Source organism: Cucumis sativus, chromosome 2 (genome assembly GCF_000004075.3).
Source record: "Cucumis sativus cultivar 9930 chromosome 2, Cucumber_9930_V3, whole genome shotgun sequence".
In the NCBI taxonomy this organism is placed as follows: domain Eukaryota; kingdom Viridiplantae; phylum Streptophyta; class Magnoliopsida; order Cucurbitales; family Cucurbitaceae; genus Cucumis; species Cucumis sativus.
The window spans coordinates 14,644,474-14,666,334 of NC_026656.2; the positions used below are offsets into that span (position 1 = coordinate 14,644,474).

Here is a 21,861-nt window from a genome sequence, read left to right on the forward strand (position 1 = left end):
AGCAAAATTTTTAGCTTCTATCAATAATAGACATTGATAGACAATAATATGTTTCTATTAGTGATGTCTATACAGTAATAAAAGTCTATAAGTGACATTGATAGACAATGATAGTAGTTTATCAGTAGCTATTATTGATTGAGTTCAAAATTTTGTTATAGCTCGTAAATATTTTAATTTATTTTGCTATTTTAAAAAGTGTCACTTATAATTATATATTATAATGTAAAATCAAATAAGTAAATTCATCTATAATTTATACCTATTACTTATAGTATTAGTCTATATCTATATCTATACCTATATCAATAATGTGTATCTATATCTATACCATTCCATTTGGCCCAACAACTTCTCAAACTTGAAGTAAAAAACTCTCATCCTACCCCAATTTATTGCTTCCCACACAAGGAGCGTTCAAACAAATATTTAATAAATTATTGTAAACAATATTGGAAGAGCGGTAATTTTTTTCAATAATAAACTTTATTAAAGTTTATACATTTATCGAGTAACTTTATCTTTTTCATTTTTAACTTTTATACATTTATGAAAAAACTTCGTCTTTGACTCTATCTCTACTCTTTCGTGCTTCCTTGCAGATCAAGTCGATCTTGCCACCTGCGAAATTTTGCAGTATAGTTGATATTGATGGATTTATTATACATTTTATATAATTAGTTATAATAAACTTTTGTTCTCAAATTTTGTGAAAAGCAAGTAATTGACACAAAACACACAAACACTTATAATACACAAATTTGACAAATTGGGCTACCTGTGACCCCATTTGTGTACTAACTCCATTTTATGAAAGGTGGACTCTAACGAAAGCTTTTGTTTTGTATGTATATATTTGACAAATTCGGCTACATTTGAGCCCATTTGTGTATTATTTTTTTTGGAAAATGGTAGGAGTATCGGGGACCATTTAGAAAATAAATTTTAAAAAAAGGGTAACGAGAAGAATGTGAAAATATGAGGTTCACTTTGAATAAATGGCAAAATTATTTTAGTTAAACAGAATTATTTATAAACAAATAGTGGGAGGATTGTCTTAAATACCCCTACCTGACAAAAAAAACTTGAATTGTAAATACAGTAATGAAATAAATTTCAAATACATTGTAATTAAAAAAAAACTATCCAATCAATTACCCTATGAAAATTCTAATTTTGTCAAAAAAAAAACCATCACCATCACATCTCCACCCAATGTCCTGGAATAGCATTGAAGGCATCAAATCTCCACTTTGAAACCCTAGCAATTTTTTAATTTAAGTTCGTTGCTCAACTGAAAAGCATCCCTCCACCGAAAAACATTCTTTTGAAAGCATCCCTCCATTGAAAAGCATCCATATAATTCCTCCACCAAAAAGCGTTCCACGTTTATTCCATTCGTCCGCTCCAAAATCTCCAAAATACACCATCTATTTTCTCCAAAAATAAACATTTTATTTTTGGGTTTCTTCAACTATTTTTGTTTACAACTTTTTAATAAAATAATGGATACACGTTAACTGCACAATTCTAAGAGATTATACAATTTTAAATTCAAATTGAAAAACAGAAAGTGAAGAAATAATTGTTCGATACATTTGACACAATAAAACTTTTATTATTATTAACCATACGTACTATACTATGTATTATTTGATAATTTTGTTTAAATAATTTGAAATATAAATAATACAAAAGTTGTTAATTTATGTATATTTGTCATTATTTTAGGCATATGATATAATATTTGAATTCAAAATATTATAAAATATAATGAATCTTGTTAATTGAAATTCTCTTTGACATTTTTTTTCAGGGAAAATCATTATTCAAAATATAGAATGAATGTTAATTAATTTGATTTAAATACTAAAATTCTGAAAAACTGTTGTGGATTATAGACATATATTTAAGAGATATTGAGAAATTTTGTCATTCTCAAAAATATCATAAATTAGTTAAAAAATTTCAACATTGATTATAGTTTGCAAATACATTGTATTTTTTACCGTGTGATATCCTGTCGTGTAAAAAAATATTTTCCTATATAAAATTATTGAACTAAAACATATATGTTTTCTAAATACACAAAAACAAAATGGTTATCAAAACTGTCTCTCTGGTAAATGCAATAAGTATTGTTATGCACGTCAAACGAACAATCCAACTATTATTGATTGGTACCAAACCAATCGTACCGCACAGACATATTTAATATACTTTAGGTGAGATATTAAATTCTTAAGAATTATTTCTATGTAAGTTTGTTGATTGAGCCCTTCATCTAAAATTGTTTTTGTTAACAACTTTTTTACTATTATTGCAAAAAATATTTTGATTATTAGTTAAATTTAAGATACAAATGGTTACCTCTAAACTTGGTGTATATGATACCAAAGAGCTTTGCACCAAGTGATATTTAGATATACGAATATCTTTAATTATACAACTATAGATTGACCCTCTAAAATCAATTTGATTTCAATCTAACATGTATAGATATGAATGAGACTTCAATGGTAGACCAACGAATAATTGAGAAGTAGTTTGAAGTAAATAGACTTCAATGCTATGTACTTGATTGTTTATCGAAATGACAAAAGTATCCCTATTTAGTATGTTTTAGAAAAAAAATTGCTTGGTAATATTAATATAGCCCAATAAGAACACAAAATCATGAAACAATAGCCAGTTATACTAAAACAAAACTATTTGCTTAGTAAAATATAATAGAAATGTCACGTTTTGAATTTAACTATGTGGTCCATATTCATTTATTGTATATATAAGAACATAATAAGCTCTCCAACACATCACAAGGAAGAGATGAAATTTCCAAACTTGGGAATTTGTTTCTTCTTCTTCTTCATCTTGTTTGACATTGCAGCAGCACAAAGTGCTTTTCTGAAAATCCAACTACCCAACGTTCCGCTATCAGAAAAACGTTTCGGGTTTTTCATATTCGGAAATTCTTTTGTGGATGCTGGAAACAACAACTACCTCAATGGCACCATTAGAACTCGAAGCAACTTCCCACCCTATGGCGAATCCTTCTTCCCCATCCCAACTGGTCGTTACTGTGACGGTCGTATTATACCAGATTTCTTAGGTTAGATACTTTTCTTTACGGTCGTATTATACTTTTTAATGTTTTTTAAATGTCATTAACGTCGACATATTTGATGATTTTCACATGTCATGAATATTTGTATATACTTGATTTGGATCACATTATTTCTAATACTCCAGATCTCAAACACTTTCATGAAATTTTCAATTTAACTGGACAACTATAATATATTTATATATTGATTAATTTATGGCAGCGGAGTATGCCGGAATGCCTTTCCTTCCACCATTTTTAGACCCCAACAACAGTAACTACATGAATGGTGTGAATTTTGGATCCGGCGGAGCTCCAATCTTACCTGAGTCAACAAATGAGACTGTGTGATTTCAATCTAATCAATTAATATTTTTTTCTCTCTGCTGAATTAAATGCATCATTAAACTTGGTTTGGTTTTACAGGCCTTATCACTTCAGACTCAGATAGAGTTTTTCAAAATAGTGGAGAAATCAATAAGAAAGGATATGGGGAATGAAACATTATCTCAAACCTTCCTCTCTAACTCTGTTTTTCTCTTCAATATTGGAGGAGGTGATATCCTACATCCTTTTGAATCTAGCTTTGACATCTTCAACACCATTGAATCCCAAGAACAATACGCCAATATGGTGATCAACAACATGACAATAGCTCTCAAGGTACTCTCTAGCTTTATGTTTCTAAATATGTTAGCTAGCTAGGTTAAATTATACAAATTAATCTTTAGGCTATGGCTCTACGTTTTTATAGTAAAAAATATACTGCTGAATTTTACAACTTTTATTAGTGTGTCTAAAATTTTCAAAGTATGTATAGGCTATAGTAGAGTGTGCAATGGACAAAACCACGAACCCAATCGAACTGAACGAACTAGTTTAGACAAAAAATATTTAGAATAATCCCAAAAACTTGTCAAAACAAACTCTCAGTCACATGCCTTCAATATCATCTCTTCAACCTTCAACAATTATTACTATAGTCAATACCAATGATAGTAACCGATAGTACACTTTACAAATTGAATGCTATCACTAATAGCAACATGTTACACCCTGTTCTAGGTTTTTCCTCATAATCTTGATCGTGATATGAAAACGCTTTTTGAAACCAACACTAGTCAAACTTAAACTTCTATAGAATAAGTAATATAAAATTCTACAAAAACTTCGACAGCACCTCCTCTAAAATATGGGTTAGCCAAACCTGAAAGCGGAAGAAATTTTCACTTCTTTATACATATATTAATCTTCAGATTCAACAGCACCTCAAGTTTTTCTCTCTACACTAATCCAAACTATTCCATTCTAGATAGTCTCAATCAAAGTTTATAGCCAAACTAGATATTTAGTTACCAAATAATTACAATCCACTAATAAATCTCTCAAGTGTCCATATCATAAATCTTGCTACTTCTAACTACTTCTAACGTAATAAAAAACTGAAGTATATACATATACAAAAATGATAAACTATACAAATGGTGAGGAAAAACTCAGTAGAAGCTTCGACCTTGACCACTATCTGAGGGGGAGAAAAACATTGAAAAATGTGAGTTAAAACTTAGTAAGTGACAAGCTTTTAAAAATAAAAGCTCGTAAAACATACTAAAACAATGTCTAAAAATGTATCAATAATGAAGCTGTCATCATTATATTATACTATAAACCACGAGTCAAGCTGAGAAACCTGTATTCAATCCAACCATAGCAACACACCTAAATATACGACAAAGAATAGCTTGCACATGATAAAATAGTCATGCGACGAAAACTAGCTCACACATGTTTAGTACCTGCCACAATAGCAACCTCCATTCGATCCGACCATGGTAGAATACTAAATACACGACTCAAAATAGCTCATAAGTGATCCATATCCACAAGGAAACACACAGTCAAATGGAGCTCAAGCATATTTAGCACTACCCCAATAACAACCTCCATTCAATCCAACTATGATAGCATACTAAATACACAGTCCGAAATAGCTCACTTGTGATCCATATCCACAAGGAAACACACGGTCAAACAGAGCTCATGCATACTTAATACCTACCACAGTAACAACCTCCATATCCACTCCAATGTGTACATAGAGCCAAACTAGGCCCAAAGCATATCTCAATCCTTCACTCATATTATCAACTAGGCTCAAGTTCTCGGATCTCTAACCACGACCTCTTTGCCCTGAAACCCCCTAATAATTGTAGGTGGTGATTCAGAAACGCGTTCACGTAGTCTTTAGGGAAATCACCAACTTCATTCATAAAAATCACATGTTTCATGTTTAAAAGCTAAACATGGACAAAAACACATATTCATAAAATAGTTTTCAATCCTTAGTCATCAACACATACTTTTAGAATAACATTTTTATAAAAATTCAAACCATACACAATCTTAAAATCATGGTGACTCATCGTTTAAGCATAAATAAAAATGTGAGAAAATGAAACACTGTTAAGCACCACCTAGTTATACCACATGCAGTTGACTTCAGAAATAACTCAAGACATAAGTAGATAAGTAAATGCACGACACTTTGGTAACCCAGTTCGGTAAATATGACCTACATCTGAGGAGCTTTCTTGCTCATATTAGGAATATTATTAAAGATCATTGTGAATAACATATTACACTTGTTACATCAATAGTCATAACTACAATTAAACTAACTTCAAGCTCCCCTGAAAGGAACATGTAACTAGTAATCAACATCTTTAGGCTCCCCTGAATCTGTGAGGTCAAGCCTCAAGTCAATGCTTCTTGTAAATATTCCTTATCTGTTCAAATAAATCTTGAACCATGGGAATTACATCCTTCCGTACATACAACAGCAGAAGTAATCACCTTTTCCTTTACGCTTTCTCCTGGTTTTACTATCGGTTCGGTTGTTTGTGTATCTTTAAGAAATACCTCAGTTTTTGCGTTAAAAAACACTCTACTTCATACTTATCACTCATATATATTCATCCTCTCTTTCATTTAGATCCTCCTCTCCTTATTCTTAGGAGACAATATTAACTAATATTCCTTAGATTTTAGAGAGATTTGAAATTAGTTTAAGAGATTCATATATTTGACAAAAATCAAATCTCAACAATATGTATTCATAATAAGTTTAAATCACGGTAGTTTCCAAGCAATACTATAAAAATAGCGTGTATAAGTACAAACAAAGCTTGAAAATGAACCACTCACCATCAATGGCTCGATCCCATGAGATTATACATCTTCCCTATTTCAAGTAATGACTCGATCCCCATAGATTATACATCTTCCCTTTTTCAAGTTGGTTTAAAACTCCAAGATCCAACTACCGGCGACAAGATCGAGTTGCACCAATGATTTGGAGCAACACAAGAAAGAGGTATGATGTTGAGGTTCCAATTTTTTTTAAAACAGCCACAACCTCTCGTATGACGTTGAGACCCACCGTGAGACCCACTGTGTGCGTCAAACGACGGTGAACTCTAACGAATTGGGGGAGACGCGGCGTAACAAATCGAACTTGTAGATGTGAGCAGTGATGAAGATGAATTGGGCAGTGGCAACGTTCACGAGGTGTGTAATGTAGGTTGTCGCCCCACGTTGGAGGAGGGTTATCGACGTCGATGTGAAGGAGAGGGAGAGTGAGGTTTCGGGCATAAGAAATTTCAAGAGAGAGGGGGAGGGAAGGTTTTTTTTTTTTTTTTCCACAAAGAAGAAGAAAGAAAAATCCAGATTTGCCAGCAAGAGCTTAGCTCTTAGCTCATTTTCTTAGATTTTTCATCATTTGCTCAGTTCCTAACTATTACCAAAATAAAATGGATTCTAAAATTTCTCATCAAAATGATTCAATCTATAAAGGTTTCACGATTGGATTTAAACTTTTTTTTACAACTTAAGAAATATTAATATAAATAAAAGAAGAATGGAATGAGAGCTTACATCTATCAACAATTACAACTTACCATAGTTATTAATTAATTGTGATCAATGATAGCTTTTAATTTGAAAAAATCAAGAAAAAAGATTAAAATAGTAGGTAACAGTGGTGACAAATAGAAAATTAGCTACTATCAAGTAGCTATATCAGTAGTCACGCAGATAGGAAGTGATAGTAGTTATATATACCATTGATAACAAAATAAAAGTAGATATCAGTGATAACCGCTCTTAGTAATAGTAGGTAACATAGGATGTTTTTTTTTTAGTTTTAGGTTTTAAATGTAATAGTGATTGATGTGGTTGATGTGATATGATACAGGAAATATACAATCTTGGAGGAAGGAAATTTGGGGTGCTTGGAGTGCTTCCCTCAGGTTATCTACCAAGTTCAAGATTGGCAAAAAATGAGGAATTTATCCAAAAGAGTAATTCACTGTCAAAAGTTTACAACAAATTGCTTTTAATTGCTCTTCAAAAACTTGTCAAACAACTCAAAGGATTCAAATACTCTTATGTTGATGCTTACAATTTCTTCATGCAAAGAATTCAAAACCCTACCAAATACGGTAATTCTCTCAACTGTAGTTTCTAACAATTTAGATCCTAATTTGAACTTATTGAAATTGTGGATATATATTTCTATGAAGGTTTCAAGGTGGTGGACACAGCATGTTGTGGAAGTGATGAGTTTAGAGGGTCTTATAATTGTGGAAGAAATACAGGGACTATACCGTTCAGTCACTGCAAAAATATCAGTGACTATTTGTTCTATGATTCTTATCATCCAACTGAAAAGGCATATGAACAGTTTGCAAAACTGATATGGAGTGGAGGTGTTGACATTGTTAAGCCTTATAGTTTCAAACAACTCTTTCAATCTGACTCAACTTTTGGCGTTTGATTGAGAAAAATGTGTAATATATATAAGAGGTTTATTTTTCCCTCTCTCTAAGGAATGTAGTTGTGGATTTTGATCATAATTAAACTGTTTGATTTGCGGAATATAACTACTTAATATTGTTGTTACGGATTTGCGACATGGAGCTCGGCCAATTTGGTTTACAATAGGAGAAAAATATGGAGTCGCCAAGTTTGGATTTAGGAGTGCTTGGTTAGGCACCCAAATGTATTTGCTAAAATGATTTGTAAACAAAGATAAAGTGTTCGAACGTCTTTTCTGTTTAGAAAAAATATTAGCACCCCCACACTATCACCAATAGAATCTAAATATTTTAATTTATTTTGTTATTTTTAGAAATGCCCCTATCTTTAAATTATAAAATATTTTTAAATTATATTATATCTTGAAAGAAGCATAAGTTATAAAGAACAAAGAAGAAAAATAGATTTAAGTAATATATAGAAACATGATAGCAATTACTATTCAATAATTGATGTAGAAAATATCCGTATATATAAAATGTTAGGTTTTTATGAGATTAAATAGTTAATTTATCGTATTTTACTATTTTAGAATTTGAATGTTTGTAACAAATATTCATAAGTCGTCCATAGCTTATACATCTAAGCTAAGAATTTGAAAATGTGTAACTAAAGTCATTGATTTGAATTTAGTTTCACTATTTCCTAACTCTTTTGCTCTCCAAAAAAAATGTTAGAAATTTTAGAGTGTTGATCTATAAAAACATAACAAAGAGATATACTAATTTAAGATAAAAGACATAATAAAAAATAAGGTCATATGTCATTTTACTTTCTCATTTTAGCTAGAAAAATAAAAGAAAGATATAATAATTGAAAAGAATATGAAAAAAAAAAATTCATTCTACTCATTTATATAACTAAAAAAATATCAAAAAGAAAAATAATTCCAACGAAATAGAGAAGTAGATAATATTTACAAAGAAATAAAAAATATATATATTTGTACAGATCTCTAACACAGAAGAAATAAATATTGTCTTCTTGCATTTCTCTCATTTTAATTGATGGTGTGATTTGCTAGATTCACTCTTAATCTTTATCTTCAACATCTTTCTTGTCTCCTTGCAATTGCATCTCCACTTAACAGTGATATTTTGCTCAAGAAAGCAAGAGATATCATACATTTATATTGAATAAATTGGTAGAAAGTATATATTAAAGAATTTTAAAAGGCTTCTTTGAATTTATTATCATACCTATAAAAATTATTCTTCCACTACCCATGAAGTTAATTAGGGTAATAAATATTTTTGAATCAAAGATTGAATGGTTAGAGAAACGAAGAGGAAGAGTTAAAATTCGCCAACTATTCATGCATTGAAGTTCAATGACAAAATTGTCATCAAATGAATAGTAAAAATACTTATAATTAAAAGGGTAAAATGGACTATTTTTTTTTTTCATATATGAGCTTTTATACATACTATAGATCGAGAAAGAAGCACTTTCATTTTTTTTTTAATAATCACGTTTACATTGTTTATTATTATTATTTTGTTTTAGAGGAAACAAGACATTTACATTGTTTATTGAAAAAATACAAAAATAAAATAAAATAAACAACAAGTTTTGAAAAACTTTGTTTTAATTTATTTGTTTATGTTTAGGACAACATGTGAGTCATTTACTTTAGTAGCATCTTCAAGCAACGAACTCTATTTTAAACCAATTTCTTCATACCTAACCCCTCCATGCCTTCAAATTTTCATTCATTCATTTGGTTTTTTTAAAAGAAAAGTGAGACATTCAGAATCTTACTATTTCCCCTAGAATAAAATCCACATTTGATATTAAGAAGTTTTTTTTATATATAGATTTTGATGTCAATTTTCAAAATTATTTTACAAATGAAATATTTTATAAAACATTATCTATGTTATGTTTATTTGTACCAAATAGAAAGTAGTGTAATAGTAATAATATTATATTAATGAATCAATCGTAATGGATCTCCATATCACAAATTGTAATATCTAGAATTTTAACGGTCACATTTATTGTTACTGTTAATTATTTGTTGAATTCTAACATGAATGGTGGTAATAGTATTAATAAATTTAAATGTGATCAAGCAGTAGTGATTCTACGTAACTTTCAAACACAATCAGTTTGAACATCTACTTTCATCAATCAAATTATGAGCTTTGATTAAAAATTTGGAGGCGAGTTCATAGTTTGTTATGATTACAAAACATAGGTAAACAGTAAATGTAATCAAATGAGTTACACTTTTTCAAATTTTCATTCATTGATTACATTTAACTTGTGATATATAAAACGTTATATATTTGCATGAAAGACATTTCGAATCTTATATATTTTTAATGTTTAACATTGATTTTTTATAATATATATAATGTTAAATGTGGATAATCTCTCGTTTTGATATCGAATTTTAATTATTTTTTATACTATAAGGTAAATTTCAATTCACCTCTCATTTGGTTATTCAATTTCAAAAAAATAAGTTAAAAATCAAATGTATGGGGATATCTAATGTCATGAATGATTAATCCCAAAGAAACAAACAGGGATAGATAAATGTAATGGGAAGAACAAATAAATGAAAGTCCATAGAAGGAAACAAAACCAAAATAGTATCTAAATTTTTTGGAAGACATAAATAAAGATTAGGATAAAAAGTAAATGAAGTTGGAATAATTATTGACAAATAAAATAACTATGATGTGATATCTTTTTTTTAAAACATTTTCTAAATGTACTATTCACACAATCATGTTCACAACATTTTAATAATGGACCAAATTTTATAAATATAACAAAATATCAAAATATCCGTTGTGTTATAAAATTAAAAAATCCATGAAATCGGCTATTATTTTAAAAATATTTCACTTTTCTCATTCCTTTTCATATTCTTCTTTCTTCTCCAATTGTTTTCCTTTTTTTAAAAAAATAAATTATTATTTGGTTACGACAAATATAAAAGATCATAAAAAGTATCATTGAAATATTAGGTAGTCAAATCTAAACGTAGAAAAACATCTAAAAAATAGTTTAGATTTGGGTACTCAAATTTAAACATCTCAAACAAAAATTGTTTAAATTTGGCTATCTAAATTTAATCGATAAAATCTAAATGAACGAATACCAAAAAAAAAAAAAAAAAAAAAAAACTTTAGATTTGGCTACCTCAAGCAAAAATGTCCATTCATCACAGAGGCATTTTTGACGTTTTTCCTTGTGAGTAGGTAAGAATTTTCGTTTTCAAAATTATTTTATACTGATTAAATATTTTTCGCTCCTTTCTTATATTTTTATAAAACCCCTAATATAAATTTACAATGCTTAAATAATTAAATAGATTAACAAACTTAATCATTTATTTAGTTCCTACAACTTTCAAACTTTTAATTTTTGGGTCTATTAAATGTAATGTTTAAATTTTAAATGTTTACGATAGTCTTCAAGTTTAAAGTTTTTATTTTTCTTTTCTTGAATATTCAATTTTATAGGTGAATTTTGAAATATATAAGTCAATAACTTATTAGATAAAAATTTTAGAAAAACTTATGCGTTGTTGGCAAACTCTTTTTTCCCTCTCCCTTTTATTTTAAAAATTAAACTTATAAACATTACTCTTCCTCTCGTCAACTCTCTTTCTAAACTAAACGAAAATTTCAAAACTAAAACAAAATAGTTTTCAAAAATAAAAATTATTATAAATGACAAAACTGCTAAAAATATTTACAGATGAAATAAAATTTCAAATTCTATCGATTATATAAACACTCATAAATTTCTATTGGTTTTTATCAATGTCATCTATAGACACCAATAGAATCAATATTTATCTTTGATAAAATCTGAAATTTTTGTATAGTTATTTTTTATTTTTCATTTTAATGTATTTAAAAATTGTTGCTTTTAAAAATCTCTAATTCAATTAGTAGAATTTGGATATCTCTAAATTTCGTTTTTTTTTTCTAAAAAAATGTAAAGCTTATCATAGTAAACCAACATAAATTTTAACATCAAACTATAGAAACAATACAGATATTACATTTAGACATAAAACTAAATTATAGTTTTATATACATTGAATAAATTTTATAAAATATTCAACATTTATAGTAAAAAAATTTAATTGTTGATGTGTTATAATGATAGAAGTGTATCATGATATAATAAAAAACTTTGTTATAATTTAAAAATATTTTTAAAAAATGTCTGGAAAATTAATTAGGATCTTCACGTGAAAGTTGGAAGAATATTGATATAAAAAAGACAGTAAGACTTATAAGTTTGTAAGGAAATTAGTATAAGAGAAGACAACAAGATTTTCTTTCTTAAACCGGAAAACTATAGACAATGGAGTTTTCAAACTTTTGCATTTGCTGCTTCTTCATCTTCTTCGCCGCCGTATTGGAAGCCGCCAGAATCCAACTGCCCGGCAATTCCTCGCCGGATACCAGTTTCGGCTTTTTCATTTTCGGAGATTCCTATGTCGACGCCGGCAACAACAACTACATTATCACCACCAGTGACTTTCAGGCCAACTTCCCGCCCTATGGTGAAAGCTTCTTCCCGAACCCGATCGCCACCGGCAGGTTTACCGACGGCCGTAACATTCCGGATTTCTTAGGTCATTATCATTTCTCTGTGTTATTATTTCTTTTCAAAAAAAAATTGTTTAGTACCAATTAGATCACTGAATATGTTTCTTCTTGTCTTGCTTAAATCTTGGTGGCTGAACTCCTGGTTAATGCTCTGATGAATGCGTAACATAATTTTTTGTTCCCTGTTAAGAGAATGGGGTTTAGTTATTGTCATTTTCTTGTGCTTCAAATAATGTTTTAATTGATTTGGTTAATGGATGGGATAACTTTTGGATTTATGGATCTTATTTTGCTTAAGTTTGAATTTCTAGTATGTGGTTTGTGTTCACAAGGATTGAAGATCAAGTATAAGAGTAGATTTTTTGTTCACGAGGGCATTGGGTGTGGCTTGTAATAAGTTTTACATTCTCACTGATAGTCTCATTCCAATGTTTGTTATAACATTCAGAAATCCTGATTCTCAATAATTTTCGAGTACATTCCAGCTTCCCAAAACAGGTAGAAGTTTTTTGCTAAGAGCATGAAAGTCCGTACATTTTGTACCCTATTTGTTTTCTTTCTGATTTTAGCTGGCCAGAGGGAATGTCATTGTTACAATATTGTCCTTTGAGCATGAACATTTTTAGGCTAAGGCATGGTAGAGAAGTGCTAAAATCAAATGGTATGATTGGATTGAACATTAATTAGTTTGTCCTTTGATATATTATTTAATTTGTCAGAATAACCCATTAGCTTAAGCTGTAATGTCAATGGGTCGCAGAACTCTTTCGTTCCCAGAAAGATGGATAGAACATTATGTTGTTTCCTAGAAAATATCCAAAGTCTCGTGAAATGTTTCTGAAAAATTAAAATTGACACGAACAAGAAACAAAAATGTAAATAAACGACCCCTTTGGTCGAAGATTATAATGTTGTCAGGAGGCTTATATGATCAAGAAATGTTAATGCAGGTGAGTACGCCAACTTGCCTTTGATTCCACCATATTTGGATCCTCACAATGATCTTTATGACTATGGAGCCAATTTTGCATCTGGTGGAGGTGGAGCTATAGCTATGAGTCATCAAGAACAGGTTACAACATAATCAAATCAATCAAACCAATTTCTTTTCCCTGTTTTTCCTCTGCTGAATTGAATGCATTTTGTTTGGTTTTCAGGCCATTGGGCTTCAAACACAGATGGAGTTCTTCAGAAAAGTGGAGAAATCATTAAGAAACAAGCTGGGACATGCAAGATCTAAAAGCTTCCTCTCTAACTCTGTTTTTCTCTTCAACTTTGGAGGAAATGATTATCTGAATCCTTTCGATATTAGCTATGACATTTTCAAAACGATTGAAGCTCAAGAACAGTTCGTGAATATGGTGGTCGGAAACATAACGATAGCAATCAAGGTAATATCGCACAACAATGGGCACCTCATTTTGTAACAATTTTTGTTTTTTTGTTATATATTGGGAAACGTGTTTATCATAAACGGATCAAATTAATTAGATTTTTTATGGTTTGTTTGGGTTTTATGTGTGACAGGAAGTATACGAATATGGAGGAAGGAAATTTGGAGTTCTGGCAGTACCTCCATTAGGGTATATGCCAAGTTCAAGACTGAAAAAAAGTGCTCAATTTTTTGAAGAGGCTTCTTCAATAGCAAGGATTCACAACAAGTTTCTTCTCATTGCTCTTGAGAAACTTTCCAAGCAACTCAAAGGATTCAAATACACTTTTGCTGATGTTCACACTGCGCTTCTACAAAGAATACAGAACCCTACAGAATACGGTAATAAACTTGATCTGTTTTTCATTCTCTCTTACTTTGTATGAAAATCATAGCAAATAACCCTATTTAGAAAATAAAGTTAAAATATAGCACAAAGTTGAAATATTTGTACAAATAGTATAATTTTTTTAAAATGACATTTGTATTTGTGCTATGTAATTTTACACCTCAATGCAGTGAAGAAACTTAAAATGCAGTGATTTGAGATCCAATATTTCATTTTTACTAAATTAAGGTCTACATCATAAAAAACTAACATAATTTTTTACATTAGAATTAAATCGTTATATACCTAACAAATTTCAATTGTTACAAAACTTAATGATAATTATAAACCATATTGGCATTTAAATATAAAGGTTTAGGGGTGGAAATATGTTTTGATTATAATATATTTAAATTAAAAATGTTTGACATAACATCACATGATCACAAGATAATTTTGATTTTGATGAATCTTTATCTTTTCAAGGAGTATTAGTCAATGAAAGTTTATGCTTTCGAGACGCTTATTTAGAGTTAAATTATTGATGGCACATTGTTTGAGAATCATGAATGAGGGGTTTAACATGGCATTTATTTGTGTGGACGAAGGTTTCAAGGTAGTGGACACAGCCTGCTGTGGGAGTGATGAATTCAGAGGGATTTACAATTGTGGAAGAGAGTTTGGATCTTCACCCTATACTCACTGCCAAAATCTTGAAGATCATATGTTCTTTGATTCTTTTCATCCCACTCAAAAAGTATTCAAACAACTTGCAGATGAGTTTTGGAGTGGAGATGAGGACATTGTTAAGCCTGTGAACTTCAAACAACTCTTTCATTATGATGACTCAACTTTGGCTTCTTATTGAGATAGAATTGTTTAATCTAGGAGGGGAATTTTGAAATTGAGAAAATCTTGGAATCTATATGTTTAACTTGGCCATCTACCTTCATTTTTTTTCTTTCTAATCTTGATGAGGCAGCACAACATTGTAATATCATTTGCTATGGAAACTCGTGTTCGAATAAATGCTAGTCTTTGTGGAAATCTGCCAATTAAACCTTTTTTTTTTAACGTACATAGCCTGAATTAGCTATCTAACACATTTTATATACACTATCGTTGAAAGAATATAATCATGGGACTTTTTGTAGTGTTAATTCTTCCTTCTTCTTCTTCTTCTTCTTTGTTTTTTGGGATATATAGGAAGGAAATGAGATGTTCTTTAAAAGTCTTTTGATTTGATAGTATTTAAACTCATTATTAAGTTAAGTTAGGTGTATTTGAGAGGTCAAATTGTAAATAGAGGTTTATTACTAAAGCAAATATAGCAAAATTAGTTTGATAATTTAGACCCATAGCACCCCATACTTAGATTTGTAAAAATGGCAAAATTCAAGCACATCCCACATTTAAAAAATGCAAAATTACAAACATACTCTCTAGAATTATAAACATTTTCACACATCACTTGATATGTTGTTGATACACTTGATGCGTTTTTTTATATACTTGTTATGTTGTGCTGATATACTCAATGAATTAAATAACACTTGATATACATCATTGGTTTGATACACTTGATATGTTGTTGATACGCTTGTTAATCTTTACAAATACACTAAATCAATTAAATATATTGATGCACTAAGCATATATAATACGTTTGTTGTATTATCGATACACTTGTTACGATTTCTTCATACACTTGTGTTTTGTTCATGCACTTGATGAGTTTAATATACTTAATACACTGCTGATAAACATTTTACACTTCATTCATACATTCAAAAAATTTAATACACTTGATACAATTCATATGTTTGATAGCCTTGATGTATTGTTGATACGCCTTCTATGTTTACTAATACATTCGATTTATTAAAATACACTTGATACATTGGAGGTTCTGTTGATACACTTAATATACTTCACTAGTACACTTTGATACATATTATATGTTTGATACACTAAGTTATGTTATTCATATACTTAAATAATACTAAAATGAATTGCATATAAAATTTTAAAAAATGAAAAATCAACAAATTTTGTTTACTACAAACCGGAACGTCTTCAACAAATTTTGTTTACTACAAAACAAATTATTCTGCTTAAAGGCCAACTCATTCTTAATATTGGTAATATCAACATCTTTAAAAATTGCTAATTCACCTCCCAAATCAACCTCAAATATGGAAGAAGAAGAAGAAGAATCAATTGAAACATTCAAAACTGTATCTACCAAGCGAACAACTAAAGGATATTGGGTATATTGATCCCTAATCAAATGTCAAGAACCAAGTCATATCTTTATCTTTAACAATCTTAAGAACATGCGCTGAACACCATTACTACCTATAGGCAACAAAACTAAAAAATTTAATACATTACTCAACCAAAATTTTAGTGCGTATCAAGTTCACAAAAGAATCAAATAATGATATCACTCTATCTACAAAAACACAATTTGTCTTGTAATCCACATATACCAATATCGTTCATCTCATTAACCACTATAAAAAATAGTTACTGCATCCTTAACCATAACTTATACAATGAACTGCAACAATTTTGAAAAAAAATTTAAAAAACATGTAGGAAATGTATTAGTCAACTAATACATATAATATAAGTACATCATATCACTAAAATAAACACTGATACAAACTTTTTAAAAAAAGAACTAAACATAACTAAATAAAATAAAACTATGCAAAGCCTCGTCCGATAAAAAGAGATGAAGAAGAACAAATAAAATAGACGAAGAAGAACAAATATTAACCTTAATTTCAATAAATAATAAATATGAGTGATTCACGTAACAAATAAAAGAGATGAAAAAGAACAAATAGTAGCCTTATTTTCAATAAATAATAAATATGAGTGATTCAGACGAGAACAAGAAGGAATAGATAATGATCAAATTTCATTACCAATTTTGGACATTATATAGGAAAATACTTACATAAGTATAAGGACTTAAAAAAAATGGGGAAAATGTATACATAATTAAAGAAATAAATTGTTCTTCCCATGTAAAAGAAAGAATGAGGAGATTAAAAGAAGAAGAGAAGACGAACCATAAAGAACAACGGAGGAGGAGAAAATGAAGAACTGACAGAGAAAAAGAGAGGGAATGAGAAAGATAAAAGAAAGAAAGAAAGAGGAAGAAAAATGGATGGATATTTGGAGGAAGGTAATTTTGGAGTAATGAAAAGTTTAAAATAAAAAAATATGAACCAAAATTAAAAAGTTACTATATTTGCAGAATTGAAAAGGTTGGCACTGTTATTGCTGAATTATATTTTTAATGTACCACCCATTACAATTTCTCCTTAAAATAAGTTATCTTCAAATTAATGATAATACATAGGTAGGAAGGATAAGGACAACAAACAACACAGCTTTCAAATTGATCTTGATTGGTCCACTCTACTTCAGAATATTTAATAATAATAATAAGAACAAGTTGATAAGAATGAAGTAGATTTGAAAGTGTGTGTTGGCGTTGTCACAACAAAAATGAAGTTCTCAAAATTTCAAACCTGTTTGTTGGTGGTGGTGTTGTTCAGTAGCATTGTAGAAGAAAATATATTTGTATTTTCAGAACAAAATGTTGGATTTTTCATATTTGGTGATTCAATTTTGGATGCTGGAAACAACAATTACATCAACACCACTACCAACTTTCAGGCCAATTTCCCTCCATATGGCCTCACCTTCTTCCACAACCCTACTGGCAGGTTTTCCGACGGCCGTCTTATTCCTGATTTCATAGGTGATTCCATTTCCATTATCTCTTTGTTTCCTAACCATTTTGTCTTTAGTTTTATGTTTTTTTTATATCTATGCTTGTTGTTTTCTCCTGTTTCTTTACAGTAGTTTTCACTTTCTTGAAGAGATTCAAGTTCTGAGAAAAGGTCGAAGCCATAATTGAAAAATTAGTACTAAACAAGCCTAAATTTCAAAAAATAAAAAACGAAATAGTTACTAAATTCCAGTAAATGTAATTTTTATTTATTCATTTAGAGGACGAATTTCTGAAAAATGCTGGTTTTTATGGTAAATTTTTTAAAGGGAATTTTGTTGGTTGCAGCTGAGTATGCAAAGTTGCCACTGATTAGGCCATATTTAGATCCTCACAACAATCTCTACATCCATGGCGTCAACTTTGCTTCCGGTGGAAGTGGTGCTTTACTCGAGAGTCACCAAGGATCGGTTTGAATCCATTCATTGAACTTTTTTTTATATATGCTTGAGATTTGGGTATTAACATTTAACTGCCATTCAAATATCTCTACCATCTGGTATGATGTTGTCTACTTTAGAGAAAAACGCTCATAACATTCTTTTTGGTTTCACTCAAAAGGCCTAATCAAACTATTAGACAATTGTCTTTCACTTATATATACGGTGGATTAGACCTTGTTAGTCAATGTGAGATGTTGCTAGCATTCCAACATTCCTCTCCTCAAACAGTTATCGTCCCTCAGTGTTTAGGGTATTGTCCACTTTGGACATGCATAAGTTCTGGTAACTTTGTTTTTTGTTTCACTTAAGAAGTCAGGTACCATTCAAGATAGTTGTCAATTTTAGAGTAGCCAATGTGAAACTTTTATCTGTTAGATGATGTTGTTGTTAAAATTACAGAAAAAGAGTATGATAGTAAATTCTTTTAGCTGGAGAGAACGATGAGCTGCAAAATAGAGAATTCTACATACTGCTTGATGTTTGTTGCTCGTACTCTAAAAGAGTGAAATATTTAGGATTAGAGAGTGAGAATTCACCTACTTTCCTTGAACCATCCTGACTTATATATAGGGGTAGATGACTAACGACGTTATCTAAAATACGTTTCAAAGCTAAATCAGTTTAACTTTGCCTTGACCGAGCATGTCCGTTTGTGCTATCATTATGGACTAAACATATATATTTAACTTCTTTCCATTTGTTTTTCTTCTCTAATGCATTGAATTGAATCATAAGAAAACGTTGATTGATTTTCAGGCCATAACGCTTCAAACTCAGTTGACGAATTTCATTGAAGTGGGGAAATCATTGAGGAAGAAGTTGGGAGATAACAGAGCTCAAAACTTGCTCTCAAACTCAGTTTATTTGATCAGTACAGGAGGAAATGATTACATAAGTCTTTTTGAAGGAGACTCCACTGCCTTCCAAATCTATACTCAAACACAATATGTGAATATGGTGATTGGAAACCTCACCACAGTGATCCAGGTAAATTTAGAAACATGTTAATACACCATTAATAAACTAAACACCGACTCTCATTCTCTACTCGTGGACGTGGTTAATACACCATTAATAAACCATGAAAATCTTTGTATTGATTGTAGATTCATTATGCATGAATTAAGATTCAAATACATTTTATGCATTTGCTATTTAAATTGGAGCTTAGAGAGTTGTGTTTGATCATAAAAGATAAAGTAAGAAGTTTATGAAATAAAGTATAAATCTCATATGTTCATAATTAGACGAGAGTTATAGATTTAGGATTTTTGTAGGATGGAAGTTATGGATCGGTAATTATTCACGAGAATCGACTAAATAGGACTGCTCTTAGTATTGTTTCTGCAAGCCTTGTAGTGTTTTTCGAATATAAGTGATTTTGTTTCTTCTCGAGTATTTTTTTTGTTGACTATTCTTTTGTTACTGTCAATCACATCCTTCCTAACACTTTGACACATTTATTTTAAAAAATTAAATTTATTTGATGAACAAGTTGAGTTTCATGTTAGTGACATCTCCGCATGTCTAATGTATCAGATAACTCGAATGATATACCTAAACTTTTTGTCACAGCGGAACTTAGTAATTTTAAGAGATCAACATAACCACACTAGGAGAAAAGTTATCTATAAAATTAGGGATCATTCAACATATTCGATTTGATGTTTCTGTCTTTGTAGGAAATATACAAGAATGGAGGAAGGAAATTTGGATTAGTGGGAGTGCCTTCTTTGGGTTGTATGCCAAGGTTGAAGATGTTGAAAGGAGAAGGACATGGAAAGTGTGTAGAAGAGGCTTCTTCAATAGTAAATTTGCACAACAAATTGCTTCCCATTGCTCTACAAAACCTTGCCACTCAACTCAATGGATTCAAATATGCTTTTGCTGATGCCAACAATTTGCTTCTACAAATAATACAAAACCCTTCCAAATATGGTAATTGTTTCCTCTTCTTTTCTCTTCTTTTTTTACGATCAGAGAGCGAAAATTGCATGAAATGTAACCTCTTAGAAGTAGAAATGCCTTAGCTACTAAACTATGCTATCGTGATGAAAACTCTCTAAATAGTTCTTCTAGAGGTTAAAATGAAGTTTGGTTTTTTTTTTTTCCCAATATATTTATGTAGATATACTAGGATTCAACTTGGTTTGTGATGAAAAAAAAAATACTTTAATAGATGTTTGAATTTAGTGTTGGAAAACAATATGGTGAAATTGATGAAGTGAAGTTAGGGTGAGGTTAATTGATTAAGATTTTATTTTTTTACAAAGCAGGTAGATATATAATACAAAATTTTAGGTATTGTTTGATAATCTGTCTTTTTTTTTTTTTTTTCTTTTTTGAAATATGTGCTTGTTTTTGGTTACACACCTTAATTCTTAGTTAAATTTTAGAAAAGAACTATTTTTAGTTTTAAGACTTAGGTTGGTTTTTAAAACACTTGTAAATGTGTGTTTTCAATATAGCAAAAACTCTTTAAAATATTTACAAATATAACAAAGAGTTTTACTTTCTATTAATGACAACCTAGACATACATCTATTCCTTTGAAAATAGACACTAGTAGATGTTTATTTGGACCTATCACGATTTAAAGTAAAATTTTGTTATTATTTATAAATATTTTCATCGTTTTGTTATCTAAAGTAAAAATATTGATAACATTATTGATATGAAAAAAGAAAAACTTATGAATATATATTTGGATGAAGGTTTCAAGGAAGTGGAGACAGCATGTTGTGGGAGTGGAGAGTACAGAGGAATTTATAGTTGTGGAGGAAGAAGAGGAACAAAAGAGTTTAAACTATGTGAAGATCCAACCAAATATTTGTTCTTTGATTCATATCATCCCAACCAAAAAGCTTATGAGCAACTTGCAAGGCTCATGTGGAGTGGAGATGAACAAGTCATTAACCCTTATAACCTCAAACAACTCTTTCAATATGGATCACCTTCGTTGGCCTACGAATGAAAAGAAAAGAAAACTATATTCTATAGTGTCTTTTTCTCATTATTAGACACTTCTTTTCTTTTCCCTTTTTTTCGATTTTATGTTTGTTAGAGTATTTCTTAATCAGTTGCCTATGTTTAGCATTAGATCGTTCACTTCTTCTATTTTCGCCCTAATAAAGCTATGAGTTCGATAATGTCATTGTGTACATAAACTTGATCGAAGTGTCTAGTGTTAGAACGTGGGAAAAGTTTACCTTTTTAATCGAAGTGCTGTTGGATATCATTCTTAATCTTGAGTTTTTAAAGATCAATACATGAGTATGCTCTGTAA

The 21,861-nt window shown here is 29.9% G+C and overlaps 3 protein-coding genes and 1 long non-coding RNA gene across 4 annotated transcripts; 3 read left to right on the forward strand and 1 right to left on the reverse strand.

Annotated features, from left to right (window-relative positions):
* Nucleotides 1–2,797: 2,797 nt before the first annotated feature.
* Nucleotides 2,798–8,205, forward strand: LOC101209812 (GDSL esterase/lipase 1). The gene is made up of 5 exons (XM_004151268.3): nt 2,798–3,109; nt 3,327–3,448; nt 3,530–3,766; nt 7,356–7,602; nt 7,684–8,205. The coding sequence occupies exons 1-5, from the start codon at nt 2,827–2,829 to the stop codon at nt 7,935–7,937; spliced, it is 1,143 nt and encodes a 380-aa protein (XP_004151316.1). The 5' UTR covers nt 2,798–2,826; the 3' UTR covers nt 7,938–8,205.
* On the reverse strand, nt 4,261–6,941 carry LOC116402207. Its single transcript, XR_004214655.1, has 2 exons — nt 6,308–6,941; nt 4,261–4,628 (listed from the first exon to the last, which is right to left on the reverse strand). It is a non-coding gene; the product is annotated as an uncharacterized LOC116402207 (long non-coding RNA).
* A 4,045-nt stretch (nt 8,206–12,250) lies between the features above and the next one.
* On the forward strand, nt 12,251–15,381 carry LOC101210298 (GDSL lipase). Its single transcript, XM_004148396.3, has 5 exons — nt 12,251–12,587; nt 13,512–13,633; nt 13,719–13,952; nt 14,089–14,335; nt 14,930–15,381. The coding sequence occupies exons 1-5, from the start codon at nt 12,314–12,316 to the stop codon at nt 15,187–15,189; spliced, it is 1,137 nt and encodes a 378-aa protein (XP_004148444.1). The 5' UTR covers nt 12,251–12,313; the 3' UTR covers nt 15,190–15,381.
* Nucleotides 15,382–17,643: 2,262 nt separating this feature from the next.
* LOC101210789 (GDSL esterase/lipase 5) lies at nt 17,644–21,820 on the forward strand. Its single transcript, XM_004148398.2, has 5 exons — nt 17,644–18,102; nt 18,421–18,542; nt 19,332–19,562; nt 20,258–20,513; nt 21,290–21,820. Exons 1-5 carry the CDS (start codon nt 17,847–17,849, stop codon nt 21,547–21,549), a joined length of 1,125 nt encoding a protein of 374 aa, XP_004148446.1. The 5' UTR covers nt 17,644–17,846; the 3' UTR covers nt 21,550–21,820.
* Nucleotides 21,821–21,861: the final 41 nt, after the last annotated feature.